At 38.8% G+C, this 16853-nt stretch overlaps 1 protein-coding gene across 2 annotated transcripts in view; it reads left to right on the top strand.

The window, feature by feature from the left end:
- Nucleotides 1-16853, top strand: part of NLN (neurolysin) — a 94172-nt gene that overhangs the window by 54040 nt on the left and 23279 nt on the right. For both annotated transcript variants that reach the window (XM_006044450.4, XM_044932467.2), the window contains 2 exons: nucleotides 2233-2599; nucleotides 11787-11988. In XM_006044450.4, the coding sequence (XP_006044512.1) occupies nucleotides 2233-2599; nucleotides 11787-11988 (569 nt within the window). The remainder of the gene's footprint in view (nucleotides 1-2232; nucleotides 2600-11786; nucleotides 11989-16853) is intronic.

The raw sequence follows: 16853 nt of genomic DNA, 5'->3' as shown, positions 1-16853 counted from the left end.
GTTTCTTTTTTTTTTTTAATGACTGTTTTGCTGCATGGCACCAACTTGACAGAGGGCCTCAAAACCTACCATGCCCTTGAGAATATTATTTTTCATTCATGCAAGAGAAATGTATTGATCACCTGTTATGCATTAGATACTGTACTTAGTTCTAAGGGTTGCTCATTGTTTATATTTCAGTTATAGTTCTTGTCCTTGCTTCATTCTCTCTGTATCTTGATGGGGATTTCTGTATTAATTCCTAACAAGTTACCTAGAGACCTACAAGGAGATTAGCCTTTGGCTTTGCTCAGTGTCAGTAGGTGTTTGTTAGTTACAGTATGGCTGCTTATGAATTTGTGTGAAATAAGCTGACAAAGAGGACAAAAATGATAAATAGAACATATAGGAACAAGAATATTTTATGTTCCAGAAGCTACTTGTTAATATATAAAAGAATAGGCTTCAAAACTTTTATTTAGTAACTGTCTTCACATTCATTTAAAATCACTTTTTCATTAGTCTTTTTAAAACCACAGTTCTTATGTCCTTGACAATTAGTCTCTGGCACTCTGTCGTACTTACTCCTCTTAATCTCAGTGTCACTATTCCGGCAGGCACTCTGATATTCTGATTTCATTTTAGTGAAAATGGTTGAATAACATAACCATTGTAAAGATGCTAATTTTTGTTTTTATCATCTCTAGTCAGAGTTTACCAGAGTATGATTTATTTTTTAACTTTCTCATTGACCCCATTCAGACTTTATTTACTTCTAACTACTAGTGTATAATTTTATTAGCTTAGCTAAGTTGGAGACGATGAATAATGTATCAAGATCAGCATTCAGCCTGAAATTTAGACCTCTCTGTTCTCAATGGCAATACCTTGAATTACTAATGTATATGCTGGCATCGTATATAACATGTAGCAGCTGTGCCATAAATGGTAGCTATTCATTATTATGTTATTCATTCATGAGACATTTATTAAATAACTGCCCCTGATGGTTGGACGATAGAAAAGACTAAGACGAGGTTCTTTTCTCAATGAATTTTCCACTGAGTGGAAAATATAGAAATGTGAACTGGTAATTGCCATATGTTCTGATGTATTTTATGCAAGAAAATGGCTCAGGGAGTTAACAGGTTTGGCGAGAATGTTTCCCTTAGTGGTGACTGTACATACTGAACATTTTCCTTAATTAACTTAATTTTTGAAAGCAGTTTCCCCTCTTTTTTAAAATTGGCAATTGTCCTCTTGCTACCTATATTTACCTGTTCTCTCACAGGCCTAATCAGAATGACATCTCTCTGTATCTTCCATGAGTTTCCTCTTTTCACCTCACAGCCCTCCTCAAGCCTCTGCATTCACCTCTTTATGGGTATGCTTCCCAGGGATCCACGTCCCTTACAGAGCTACCATTTTTTACCTTACATACGTAAAGAATTGTGGAGAGCAGACACATAATAAAAGCATACTGCATTAGCTAAATACAGTGAAATAGTCAAAAACCAACCACATATTAAATTGCACTGTCCACCTAAAAAGTAGAAATGCTGTGTCCAAATAGACCTTCTTCATAGGAATGGAGTAGTTATTAACTGAATCCATGGCCGTCAAAGGAATTGAGCAGTTTCCAGTAATTCTGATCATAGGTCACATCTGATTTGTCTTCCCTAGCTCTGAGAAGCCAGCAGTGCAGGAGACACAAGAGACTCAGGTTCGATCCCTGGGTCGGGAAGATCCCCTGGAGCAGGACATGGCAACCCACTTCAATATTCTTTCCTAGAAAATTCCATAAACAGAGGAGCCTTGCAGGCTACAGTCCATGGGGTCACAAAGAGTTGACACAGCTGGGCACATGGAACAGAACAGAGGAGCCTAACCTCACTGAAAAATAATCATGTACATGAAGAGTAGTTTCACTATCACTTCGTTGAGTTCTGTGAGATAAATTTCAGCTTTGTTGATGCTGTGAGGAAGTTGTGGCCTGATTTGGGTGGTGCCCAAAAAAAAAAAAAAAAGGACAGGGAGCCATAAAATAAATTACCCTGAAGAGAACAGCAGTGCTTCATAATAAATCCTGCTTTCCTGTCTCCCTCCCTCTTTTTCCCTCTCCTTCCTTCCTCCTGATTTTATCTGTATTGAGTGTCACAAAGGAGGAAGCACCATGCTGAACTACTGGTGCTGTGTATGATTATGCCTGCTCCCAAGAGCGATGGATTGCTAACTTTCCCCTCTTCCTCACAGATGATTTAAGCCAGAAATTAAAACCCTTGGGTGAAGCAGAACGAGAGTTCATTTTGAACTTGAAGAAAAAGGAATGTGAAGAGAGAGGTTTTGAATACGATGGGAAGATCAATGCCTGGGATCTCCACTACTACATGACTCAGACAGAAGAACTCAAGTACTCTGTAGACCAGGAGACCCTCAAGGAATACTTCCCAATTGAAGTGGTCACTGAAGGCTTACTAAACATCTACCAGGAGTTGTTGGGACTTTCATTTGAGCAAGTGACAGATGCTCACGTTTGGAATAAAAGTGTTACACTTTACACTGTGAAGGATAAAGCTACAGGAGAAGTATTAGGACAGTTCTACTTGGACCTCTATCCAAGGTACTGAGGATCACAGTGGTGAAAGGGACCTTAGAGATTCATCTCCTACCGAGATTGAGACTCTTGTCTTTCATAATTTTCGTACATGATTCCTAGTAAAGGGATTAAAAATGTGGGCTCTGAAGCCAGAATGTCTAGCTGCATCACTTACTAGGCAAGTTACTTAATTTTTCTCTGCCTCAGTTTCCTTATATATATTATAGGTCCTATGGGAATGGGATGGGAATACCAATCATACCTGCTTTGTATCGTTGTTGTTAGGACTGAAATGGTTAATCACATGCAAAGATTTTAGAAGACTGCTCAGAACACAAGTGCTTGATAGGAGTGAGCTTTCATCATCACCATCGTGATCATCTAGTTTGTGTGCTGCGTTTCTTAATTTACTTATTTATTTTCATAATTAGACTCTGATTTTTGTTTTTTCACTGTGCCACATGGCTTGTGGGATCTTAGTTCTCTGTTCAGTTCAGTTCAGTCGCTCAGTCATGTCTGACTCTTTGCAACGCCATGGACTGCAGCACACCAGGCTTCCCTGTCCATCACCAACTCCCAGAGCCTACTCAGACTCATGTCCGTCATGTCGGTGATGCCATCCAACCATCTCATCCTCTGTCATCCCCTTTTCCTCCCACCTTCAATCTTTCCCAGCATCAAGGTCTTTTCCAATGAGTTGGTTCTTTGCATCAGGTGGCCAAAGGATTGGAGCTTCAGCTTCAGCATCAGTCTTTCGAATGAATATTCAGGACTGATTTCCTTTAGAATTGACTGTTTGGATCTCCTTGCAGTTCAAGGGACATTCCAGAGTCTTCTCCAACACCACAGTTCAAAAGCATCAATTCTTCGGTGCTCAGCTTTCTTTGTAGTCCAACTCTCACATCCATACATGACTACTGGAAAAACCATAGCTTTGACTAGACAGACCTTTGTTGGTAAAGTAATGTCTCTGCTTATGCTGTCTAGTTTTGTCATAGTTTTTCTTCCAAGGAGCAAGTGTCCTTTAATTTCATGGCTACAATCACCATCTGCAGTGATTTTGGAGCCTAAGAAAATAAAGTCTGTCACTGTTTCCATTGATTCCCCATCTATTTGTCTATTTGCCTTGAAGTGATAGGAACAGATGCCATGATCTTAGTTTTCTGAATGTTGAGTTTTAAGCCAACTTTTCCACTCTCCTCTTTCATTTTCATCAAGAGGCTCTTTAGTTCTTCTTCATTTTCTGCCATAAGGATGGTGTCATCTGTATATCTTAAGTTATTGATATTTCTCCCGGCGATCTTGATTCCAGGTTGTGCTTCATCCAGCCCGGCATTTCCCATGATGTACTCCGCATATAAGTTAAATAAGCAGGGTGACAATATACAGCCTTGACATACTCCTTTTCTTATTTGGAACCAGTCTGTTGTTCCATGTCTAGTTCTAACTGTTGCTTCTTGATCTGCATACAGATTTCTTAGGAGGCAGGTCAAGTGGTCTGGTATTCCCATCTCTTGAAGAATTTTCCACATTTTATTGTGTTCCACACAGTCAAAGGCTTTGGTGTAGTCAATAAAGCAAAAGTAGATGTTTTCTCTGACCACAAATCAAACCCAGGCCCTTGATAGTGAAAGCATGGAGTCCTAATCACTGGACTGACGGGAAGTCCCTGCATTTCTTAATTTAAAATTGACCTCAGAATGTTTATTATTCAGGTACTCTGCCAATACTCTTAAATCTGTGACCACTCCCTTCAGTCTGGCTGAAAGGCAGCACAGTATTAAGGAATAGCAAGATCTTGGCAATCATTCAAACTTGAGCTGCAATGCTTGAGTGACATAACCTTTGCGAGTCTCTATATCCACCTCTGTAATACGGGAATGATGTTCCCTTTTCAGGATTGTTCTGTACATTCGATTATTCAATCAATGGTAAGAATTAAAAATATTATTATCTCTGTAGCATGTAGTAACTATGGACTCCACAGTATTTAATCAGATATGAAAGGATTTAGGTTACTCTCTGTGGGCTGCTTTCTAAAACAAAAGCCACCCTGTTGCAATTTTACTAACTAGACCATAGTAAATAATAGCATCACTTTAGATCAGCAACACATACAAGTTCATAATCTTCTGACTTGGGGTGACTTCAAGAAGGGGCTGGATAACTCCATCAGCCAGATAGGAGGCAGAGTTGTCTTATCCCACTGCTTTATGGACTTTCTTTCACTTCTGGTATGATCTAAAGATAAACCCATGCCAGATGTGGATAAGTCTGAATAATGAATAATGTCAGGATATAGTTTGAGGCCAAGAATTCTTTCAGGGGAAATCCTTCAGCATTGGAGCCTCCTATAACTGTGCCTCGATTCTCTTTCCGTGGTCAAAGATAGCGGTTCTCACTGCCCCATCCTGCTGTTCCTTTGCCAAGATATAACTGCTGTCTTCTGTACTCAGAGATCTGGTTATTGCTACCAGCTCTCGTATGGGGACCGGAGAGTGATGTTTCATGAGGGTAATGACCTAGTTAATAGTCACTTTCTGTTAACTGACATGCTTGCTTCTTGTTTTCTTTGTCTACATGACTCAAAAAAAGGATATTTGTAGTAGGAAAGGAAAGACCAGTTTCCTTCTTTTTAAAATTACATATCAATTTTAATTCATCAAACCCTGAGATTCTCAAACAATAGAAGAAACAAAAACAAGAAACAAAAAAATAGTTCCAACGTTAAGATTGCCAGGTAATGGCATCTTTTTAAATCACCATCCTTTTATGAACAAAATGTAAAGATGTAATCTCAGAGTAAGGAAACCTCTGAAATTAAGTAAATCAAGTTTATTTTTTAAAAGGAAAGATTAAAAGCCCCTCAGTGGCACTGATTTTTAAATTGGTAGCAGTCTTTATGGCTTTTCATAATGAACCAAGAGATATAAAATATACCAGGATAAACACTTTCCAGATTACTTTAGTTCATTTTCCCCTGTTAAAAATAATATTTATAGATCTGTTTACCTGTTTAAACAATTCAGTCTAACTACATGAAATCATTGTAGAACCACTGATGGGCCCTTTGAACATCCAGAGACTAGCTGGCTGAAAATGTTATGAAATTCAGTGCACAGTTCCTGGCGTATTTGTCCATAGGTTCTCTTCCTTCCTCTCCCCTTCTCTGTCTGCCTTCCCTTCCCATTGCCCTGCTCACTCCTAGCTCAGGCTTGACCAAGTTCCTTTTGTTGTTGTTGATTTATTTCTACTTATTTATTTCAAATAGATTTTATCTTTTAGCGCCCTTCTAGATTCACAACAAAACTGACCAGAAAGGACAGACATTTCCCATATATTCCCTGCCCCGACACATGTATAGTTCCCCCATTATCAACATCCCCCACCAGAGTGGTACATCTGCTAACAACTGATTAACATTGACACATCATTATCACCTAAATTATATTCGGGTTCACTCTTGATGTTATACTTTCTTTGAATTTGAAAAAACATACAATGTCTATAAACCATTAGAGCATCATACAGCGTAGTTTCACTGCCTTAAAAGTCCTCTGTGCTCTATCTATCCATTTCTTCCCCTGCCACACCAGTCCCTGGAAACTACTGCTCTTTTTACTTTCTCCAAAGTTTTGCCTTTTCTGAAATAAAGTCATATGTGCTTAGTCACTCAGTAGTGTCTGATTTTTGCAAACCCATGGACAGTAGTCCATTAAGCTCCTCTGTCCATGAGATTTTCCAGGCAAGAATAATGGAGTAGGTTGCTGTTTCCTACTCCAGGAATATCATACAGATGGAATCATATGGCGTCTTTCATTTAACATTATGCGTTTCAGGTTCCTCTATGTGTTTCATGACTTAATAGCTCATTTCTTTTCTTTTTAGCACTAAATAATATTTCATTGTCTGGATGTGCCACAGTTTATTCATTCATCTACTAAAGGGCATCTTGATTGCTTCCGAGTTTTGGCAGTTATGAACGAAGCTGTCATAAGCATCCTTGTGACACAAGGGGCTTCCCTGGTAGCTCAGTGGGTAAAGAATCCACCTGCAATGCAGGAGACTCCAGTTCGATTCCTGGGTCAGGAAGATCTGTTGGAGAAGGGATAGGCCACCCCCTCCAGTATTCTTGGGCTTCACTGATGGCTCAGCTGGTAAAGAATCCGACTGCAATATGGGAGACCTGGGTTCAATCTCTGGGTTAGGAAGATCCCCTGGAGAAGGGAACAGCTACCCACTCCAGTATTCTGGCCTGGAGAATCTCATGGACTATATGGTCCATGGGGTCTCAAACAGTCGGACACGACTGAGCGACTTTCTTGTTCTAATCTAAGCATCCTTGTGCAGGCTTTTGTGTGGACATACACTTTCAGACCCTCTGGGTAGATACCAAAGAGTGCAATTGCTATATTGTTTGGTAAGAGTATGTTTAGTTTTGTAAGAAACTACCAAACTGTCTGCCAGAATGGATGTACTATTGTGCATTACCACCAGCTATGAATGAGAGTTTCTATTGTTCTACATCCTGTTAGCATTTGGTGTTGTTGGTTTTCTGGATTTTGGTTATTTTAATAGGTGTGTAGTGGTATCTTGTTTTAGTTTGCATTTCCCTGATGACATATGATGTGGAACAACTTTTCATATACTTAATTACCATCTCTGTATCTCCTTTGATGGGGTATGTGTTAAGGTCTTTGGTATGTTTTTTAATCATATTGTTTATTTTCTTATTGATGAGTTTTAAGAGTTCTTTGTATATTTTTGATAACAGTCTTTTATCAGATGTCTCTTTTGTAAACATTTCCTCCTAGCCTATGACCTGTCTTACCATTTTCTTTACAGTGTTTTTCTCAGAGCAGAAAATTTTCATTGCAATGAAATCCAGCTTATGAAGTTCTTTTTCTTTCATGGTTTGTGCCTTTGGTGCATCAAAAAAGTCATTGCCAAACCCAGGGTCATCTAGATTTCCTTCTGTGTTGTATTCTAGGAATTTCACAGCTTTGCATTTTACATTTAGGTCTGTGATCCATTTTTTGAGTTATTTTTTGTGAAGGGTGTAAGGTCTGTGTCTAGACTCATTTTTTTGCATGTGGATGTCTAGGTGTTCCAGCACCATTTGTTGAAAAAAATTGTCTGGGCTCTGTTATATAGCCTTTGCCCTTTTGTCAAAAAGAAGTTGACTATATTTATAGAAGTATATTTTTAATTTCCAAATATTTGGATATTTTCCAGATAGCCTTCTGCTATTTCTAGTTTGGTTCTGTTATTGTTGGAGAGTGTACTTTATATCTTTTCAGTTCTTTTAAACTGTTTTGATTTATGTCCAGCGTATAATTAGTCTTGGTGAATATTCCATGTGTACTCAAGTATTGTTTTCTGTTGTTGAGTTGAGGGTTCTATAAATGTCAGTTAGGTGAAGATAACCGATAATGTTGTTCAGGTTTTTTGTATCTCAGCTGATTTTCTCTCGGCCTGTTCAATTAATTTCTGAGAAAGGAAGCCTCTAAATGATTTGTCTATTTCTTCTTTCAGTTCTATCAGTTTTTGCTTTGTGTATTTTTTAAAATTGAAGTATAGTTGATTTACAATGCTGTGTTAATTTCTGCTGCAACAATGTGATTCAATTATATATATATATATATACACACACACACATTCTTTATATTTATATGTGCATTTTTTCTTTTCTATTATGGTTTATCATGGGATATTGAATTGCTTAGTATATTTGGAAGTTCTGCTTTTAGATATATACATATTTAGAATTGTTATATCTACTTAGAGAACTGTCCCATTTATCATTATATAATGTTCCTTATTATCTGTAGTAATATTCTGAGTTTACAGGTATTTTCTTTTAGTACTTTAAAGATGGCATTCCATTGTCTTCTGGCTTGTATAGTTTCTGACAAGAGATGGCTGTAATTCTTATCTTTGTTGTACTGCATGCAATGTGTTCTTTTGCTCTGGCCGCCTTCAAGATTTTCTCTTTGTTCATCATTTTTAGCAGTTTTGTACACTTAGGAATATGGGATAATTTTTTTTCTGGTTCTTTGTTTTGTGTTTGTCTTCCTTGGTGTTCTCTGAACTTATTGGATTTGTGACTTAGTGTCATTAATTTTGGAAAATTCTCAGCTATTCTTTTGTTTTGTTTGGATTTTTTGGTCTGCACTGCACAGCTTGCAGGCTTTTAGTTCTCCAGCCAGGAATTGAACCCAAGCCCTTGGCAGTGAAAGCGTGGAGCCCTAACCACTGAACCGCCAGGAAGTCCCCTAATTTTGGAAAATTCTCAGCTATTCTTCAAATATTTCTTCTGTCCTCTACTCTCTTTCTGAAATTCCAGTTACATATTTAGTAGGTCATTTGATATTGCCCTGTAAGTCTTGATTCTCTGTTAGTGTGTGTGTGTGTGTGTGTGTTAGGTAATTTCTCTTGACCTATCTTTGGGTTCAGTAATTCTTGGCTTGGCTGTAAGAAGTCCATCGATGAGACTATCACAGGCATTCTTCATCCTTATTACTGTGCTTTTCACGTCTAGCATTTTCATTGTATTTTCATAGTTTCCAGCTCTCTTCCAAAATTATCCATCTGACTGTACAGACTGTCTACCTTTTCCTCAAGAATGTTTAACATTTAACAATTTATTTTAAATACTCTAATAGCATCAACATTTTTGTCATGTGAATCTCTTTTTCTTGGTCTTTTTGCCTCTTGACATTGTGTTTTTTCCATGTGTCTTCATATGCCTTACAATTATTTTTTAAAGTCAGACATCTTATATAAAACAGTAAAGATTAAGACAGTCTTTATACCTAGCAGTGGGCACATACTTGCTAGACCTTTCATGTGAGTGTCTGATTCATTCTGTTTAGTAGTTGAGCTGGATTCGGGCCTTGTTATTGCTATGGTTAACCTCAGTGAACCCAAAGCTTCAGCTCAGATTCCTGTTTGTGTTTAGGATGAGAGCTTATTTGCCAGTTTTTTTTTAGTCTCTGTTCCCTGCTCAATGTGAGTTTGTCCATTTGTTCTGTGCTTGAAAGGGGTCTCTTTTCATGCTCTTGTTCCTCTCCTTGTAGTAGACTACTATTATTTATTAATAGATTCCTATTAGCCTTGTTAGGGGAGTGTCATTTCTGTTGTTCAGATTAAAGGTCAGTCTTAGGAAGGCTCTGAGTCCCTGAGTATTAGGAGTGGGCCTATTCAGTGAATCTGCCCCATCCTCAGCTGTAGGTCTGGGCCGAGGATGTTTTCCTGACTCACCTTCAGAGTAGAGTTTTTTTTTTGTTTGTTTTTCTGTTACCATCCCCCAGTAGCAGTGAGGTTTTACCAGTGCTCTCAAGGCAATGGTGTTTTTTGCCTTTAAGGTCCAGGCTCGTGTTCTCTAGGAGAGAGATGAAACAGACCCGGGCAGGGCTCCCTTCCACCAGGCCTGCATCAGCACTGATTTTTCTCAGGGTTCTCATCCTGCCCCTGACTTTTTTGTGTGTACCCAGTAAGATCTGTGAAGAAAATCTTACAAATGGATGCAAAATTTCCCTTATGTAATAACTCCTAGTGGTTCCCTACTTTTGCTGGTCCACCATCAATCTTTATCAATTTGTTAAAAGTTCTCTTACTGGTGTCTACAGGTTAAAAAAACACACATACACACAAGCTAAAAAAAAAAAGTGCTTGCTTCCTTTCTCTCTATCCTTGGAGGCATCTGTCTTAGATTGTAGGTTGCCCTTCAACTTTCACTTTATGATGGAATTCCCTGGTGGCTCAGAGGTTAAAGCATCTGCCTGCAATACAGGAGACCTGGGTTCGATCCCTGGGTCGGGAAGATCCCCTAGAGAAGGAAATGGCAACCCATTCCAGTATTCTTGCCTGGAGAATCCCATGGACGGAGGAGCTTGGTGGGGTACAATCCACGGGGTCGCAAAGAGTCAGACACGACTGAGCGACTTCACTTTCACTTTCAAGAAAAGCTGTGATTTGCAGATTGTCCATCATGTTGCTGTAAGAATAGGATCAATGCCCTGTTCAGCTTGATTCTTAATCAAGCCATTTCTTAATGGGAAGCTGTAAAAAGACTGATTTGTTTTTGTTTTACCTGAATAACTTCAGCAGGTAAAAAACAGTTATGAGTCATCAAGAAAAGATAATACAGAAAAAGATTTACAAATCAAAACATCAAACTAAACTTAAATGTATTTTAGTGCTCTGAGCAAAGAAAAGAGGAGGAAGCCTATTCCTACAATAAAGTCTAACAGCCCTTAGCTTCTGGAGAGACCATCACAGATATCACATTGTCCTAGCATAGATGACTTTATAGTATAATTTATGCTTTTTTTCCCAGGCTAACTAAAACCATTCTGTTTCCAAAAAGGCCTGTCTGGTTTATAAAAGGAGCTCATTTAATTATGAGTACTGATTCTCCCCTTATTGAATAAAAGAACAACTTTACTCTCTGGATTTTAGTTTTTATCAGTTTTTTTTAATCAATTTTAATTTTAAGGAAAAAAGTACGTAGTAAGTCAAACTCTGTATCTCATATTTGCCTCAACACTATTTAGTGTTTAATGATTCCATCTTTGAAGATGAAAAGCAGGAGCTCGTTAAAATAAATTGGACATTCAACTATACCCTATTTGAGGTATATATTAATTCTTACATTAAGATTTCAACACAAGTTCAGTTCAGTTCAGTTCAGTCTCTCAGTCGTGTCCAACTCTTTGCGACCCCATGAATTGCTGCACGCCAGGCCTCCCTGTCCATCACCAACTCCCGGAGTTCACTCAGACTCACATCCATCGAGTCGGTGATGCCATCCAGCCATCTCATCCTCTGTCATCCCCTTCTCCTCCTGCCCCCAATCCCTCCCAGCATCAGAGTCTTTTCCAATGAGTCAACTCTTTGCATGAGGTGGCCAAAGTACTGGAGTTTCAGCTTTAGCATCATTCCTTCCAAAGAACACCCAGGGCTGATCTCCTTTAGAGTGGACTGGAAACCTTGGAAATACACCTCATATCAAGTGATAGTGGGGTTTTTGTGTTTGTTTTTTTTTAATTTTCGTTGTTTCATTTTGACAGAACATTGACCTACTTCATGAAAGGTGAGTTAAATGTTTCAAAGCATCTTCTGGTATCAAATGAGTGAGAGAGGCCATGCCATGTTGTTATTACAGAAGAGTGTTTGTATCTCACCAGTTGCGCTTCTGGTCCCTCAGGGAAGGGAAGTACAACCACGCAGCCTGCTTTGGTCTCCAGCCTGGATGCCTCCTGCCTGACGGGAGCCGCATGATGTCCGTGGCCGCCCTCGTGGTGAACTTCTCACAGCCACTAGCAGGTCGTCCCTCTCTCCTGAGACATGATGAGGTGAGGACTTACTTCCATGAATTCGGTCATGTCATGCATCAGATCTGTGCACAGGTGAGTGATTTTTTTTTTGTTTAATGGTAAACCTATTAATTGCTTTTCCAGAATTTTCTTCCCACTGATGTCAGATTTCTCAACATGTTTCTTAGCATGTTTTTCTCAGAAGCTGAACGTGTTCAAAAATGTCATAGGGCTTCTACAAAACCACCAAGTTTTTCTTATTGTGTCCTCTTTCACAACATATTTTTACTCCAAGATCAATCCACTGATGAAGGAACTTCACTGAATACCATCCTATGGCGTGAGTGCATGCGTGCTCAGTCATGTCAGACTCTTGCGACCCCATGGACTGCAGCCTGCCAGGCTTTGTCTGTGGAGTTTTCCAGGCAAGAATACTGGAGTGGCTTGCCATTTCCTTCTCCAGGGGATCTTCCCGACCCAGGGTTCAAACCCTGCGTCTCCTGTGTTTCCTGCATTATCAGGTGGATTCTTTACCACTGAGCCACCTGGAAGCCCCACCCTGTGGAAAAAGAAAGAAAACTATTGTTAAGGAAGGGTGTCAAATATTTGTTTTTCCCTTTTAAATCTTTTCCTCAGAGGAATTTGGTATAAACTTCAGAGATAAACTGTGCTATAATCTGTCTCTTATGCTTATTAATGCTTTGTTTAGTTCAATGGTTTTCAGTCATCCAGACTTTATACTCCTTTTTAAATAATAAATAATTTCTTAGACCGTCCTTTACTAGGTGTCAATTAAAATCACAGATAACATGGTATAAGCATGGGGGGAATTTACCAAGAAAGAGATGTATGTGTGCAATAGATTACAACTAATTTCTCTTTATTTCTAAAAATGGAAAGTATATTTATTCTCAACTTCATAACGCAGTCCAGTAAACTAGGCCCAGACTGTTCTAGCATGAACCATGTGAACTTGCTAATATTTAACCACTACTGACATGAAAACATCTAGTTCAGTTGTTCAACCTAACAGTTTTTAAAATTGATATTTACATAAATGGAGGGTGGAGGGACAATTTTCCAAATTGTAAATCTCCATCCATCTCTAAAGGTGAACTTTTTAGAAATAACCTCTTTATTAGAATAGGTTTAGATTTACAGAAAAATTGCAAAGATAGAGCTCCTCACCTTGTTGCCCTTACTGTTAACATCTTACAGTACATTTGCCAAAACTAGGAAGCTAATTTTGGTATGGTACTTCTAACTAAAATCAACACTTTACTTGGATTTTTCTAGTTTTTCCCAAACGGTCTTTTCTGTACAGATTTTTTTTTTTCAAATCTAGGTAATATCCTCACTAAACATAAACAAAAGCATTTTGTTTATATTTTTCAAATTCTGGGCCCGCCAGGCTCTTCTTCCCATGGGATTTTCAGGCAAAACTACCGGAGTTGGTTGCCATTTCCTTCTCCAGGGGATCTTCACTACCTGGATCAAATAAGGATCAAACTGTGACTCCTGCATTGAAGGCAGATTCTTTACCCACTGAGCCATCAGGAAAACCCCTTAATATCCTCACTGAACATAAAAGAAAACATTTTGTTTATGTTTTTCAAGTCCTAGGCATGGTTGTGTAGAATGACATAATGAAGAATTCAGGTTCAGTTCAGTTCAGTCACTCAGTCATGTCCGACTCTTTGCGACCCCATGAATCGCAGCACGCCAGGCATCCCTGTCCATCACCAACTCCCGGAGTTCAATCAGACTCACGTCTATCGAGTCAGTGATGCCATCCAGCCATCTCATCCTCCGTTGTCCCCTTCTCCTCCTGCCCTCAATCCCTTCCAGCATCAGAGTCTTTTCCAATGAGTCAACTCTTCGTATGAGATGGCCAAAGTACTGGAGTTTCAGCTTCAACATCATTCCCTCCAAAGAAATCCCAGGGCTGATCTCCTTCAGAATGGACTGATTGGATCTCCTTGCAGTCCAAGGGACTCTCAAGAGTCTTCTCCAACACCACAGTTCAAAAGCATCAATTCTTCGGCGCTCAGCTTTCTTCACAGTCCAACTCTCACATCTATACATGACCACTGGAAAAACCATAGCCTTGACTAGACAGACCTTTGTTGGCAAAGTAATGTCTCTTCTTTTGAATATGCTATCTAGGTTGGTCATAACTTTCCTTCCAAGGAGTAAGCGTCTTTTAATTTCATGGCTGCAGTCACCATCTGCAGTGATTTTGGAGCCCCCCAAAATAAAGTCTGACACTGTTTCCCCATCTATTTCCCATGAATTGATGGTATCAGATGCCATGATCTTCGTTTTCTGATTGTTGAACTTTAAGCCAACTTTTTCACTCTCCTCTTTCAATTTCATCAAGAGGCTTTTTAGTTCCTCTTCACTTTCTGCCATAAGGGTGGTGTCATCTGCATATCTGAGGTTATTGATATTTCTCCTGGCAATCTTGATTCCAGCTTATGCTTCTTCCAGCCCAGCGTTTCTCATGATGTACTCTGCATAGAAGTTAAATAAGCAGGGTGACAATATACAGCCTTGACGTACTCCTTTTCCTATTTGGAACCAGTCTGTTCCATGTCCAGTTCTAACTGTTGCTTCCTGACCTGCATATAGGTTTCTCAAGAGGCAGGTCAGGTGCTCTGGTATTCCCATCTCTTTCAGAATTCAGGTTACATGTGAATAAACCTGAACCTTGCAGCAAAAACTGCAGACTGATACGTAAGTGATTTTGTCAATTCAAGACCAAGAGTAGTATAGCCACTTGTCTTAAGAGTGCTATTAATATAGCACAATACCATAGATTGGGTGGCTTATAAACAGCATGTTGTCCTGACGGCAGTTCAGTGCTGGACATTCAGCATCCCACACCTAGACTAGCCCCTACTGCTGCTGCTGCTGCTAAGACGCCTCAGTCGTGTCCAACTCTGTGCGACCCCATAAACAGCAGCCCACCAGGCTCTTCTGTCCCTGGGATTCTCCAGGCAAGAATACTGGAGTGGGTTGCATTTCCTTCTCCAGAGTAGCCCCTAATCATTGTAGTAACCAAAAATGTACCCATTCTTTTCCAGAAAACTACTATCACTTTTGTTAAAAGAAAAAAAAAAAACTATTTAGTTCTTTCAACATTTTGTCTTTACTTCCTGGTGCTTCCATGTTCTATTTTTAAAAAGCAGAGGGGAATAGGATATGAATCTATTCAGATAAATAAACCCTGCTATACTAATACAGCCATTTCTACTCTCTATTTAGTCCAAAGAAAATAAAGCTTTCAGAATAACATAAATTTTCTTCCTTAGATAATGTTAAAGTCTATTTTCACAGCAATAGGGTTCCTGAAATATTTATTTTCCATCAGTGTCCATTCTATGACCAGCATTTCCTTTAAGTAGAATAAAACTAGATTCCATTTTTCTAAAACATTTTTATGAATAATTTGGAAAAGTCAAATATTTTTCTTAATTTCAGACGTATGTGACTTAGATTATCTAAGATCCAGGTATGTACTTGTACCTAGATAAACAGTAGAGCTTCTTTGGATCTGAGAACCTATGAAAATCTGATTTAAGCTATAGAAATCTCTTCAAGAAAAATGTACATAAATTTACGCAACCAAATTTTTACATGGAATTTCAAAGGGCTGCTAACCCCCTAAAGCCTAGGTCATACTGAATTCCAAGCTAAGAACTATTTCCTCCTTTGTTTGGATGTTAATTATCAGCTAATGATCTCATGAGGAAGTCATTTGATGTCTTAATCACATTTATTAAAATAATACTGATCGTCAAATAGGGTTTTCTGTGCTTTTGATGCATGTTCTTATTTTGAAACACGACCCTCATTTAACCTTAATATCATATGTTTATCATGTATTCACAAAGCAGTTCTCTACTACTCTGTTATTCTCATTATTTCTTATGTTAATTTTGATCCTTTGAAATACCCACTTTAGTACTGGAAAATAAATTCCTTGATACTATTTCATTTTAAAGTTCTGTGAGTCATGACTGAAATACATATACACTTCTATGGGTGAGCTATATATAAATATATAATTATATATGCGACTGAACATGCTTATGAATATATATGAATCAGTATGTATACTAATATACTGATGATAGTGTATATACTGATGATCAATATATATACTGATGAATGAAATACATGTATGTTTCATATATATGCTATGCTAAGTCACTTCAGTCGTGTCCGACTCTGTGCGACCCCATAGACAGCAGCCCACCAGGCTCCCCTGTCCCTGGGATTCTCCAGGCAAGAACACTGGAGTGGGTTGCCATTTCCTTCTCCAATGCATGAAAGGGAAAAGTGAAAGTGAAGTCGCTCAGTCCTGTCCGACTCTTCGCGACCCCATGGTCTGCAGCCTACCAGGCTCCTCTGTCCATGGGATTTTCCAGGCAAGAACACTGGAGTGGGGTGCCATTGCCTTCTCCGTTCATATATATACATACATATATATGAATGAACTATGTATACATGTATATAATTATATGTGACAACTATCTATCTATATATCAATCGGTGAAGAGCCGACTCATTGGAAAAGACTCTGATGCTGAGAAAGATTGAAGGCAAAAGGAGGAGGGGGTGGCAGAGGATGAAATAATTAGATAGCATCATTGACTCAATGGACATGCATTTGAGCAAACTCTCAGAGGTAGAGGAGGACAGAGGAGCCTGGTGTGCTGCTGTCCATGGGGTCACAAAGAGTCAGACACAGCTTAGCAACTGAACAACAACAAATATATATGATATACTGATATCATATATATGCTGATGATATATACAAAATATATACTGATACACTGATGGTGAATGATATCTCTTGAAACAGTAGACTATATTCAAAGACTTGGCCTAACCTCCTTCATGAACATAAAATGTGTCATACAGATGAATAGTGTATTAGTACAATCCCTTGT

The sequence above is a fragment of the Bubalus bubalis genome, chromosome 19 (assembly GCF_019923935.1).
Source record: "Bubalus bubalis isolate 160015118507 breed Murrah chromosome 19, NDDB_SH_1, whole genome shotgun sequence".
Lineage (NCBI taxonomy): Eukaryota > Metazoa > Chordata > Mammalia > Artiodactyla > Bovidae > Bubalus > Bubalus bubalis.
Note: the sequence above shows the minus strand (reverse complement) of the source record. Positions and strands in the feature narration are given on the sequence as shown.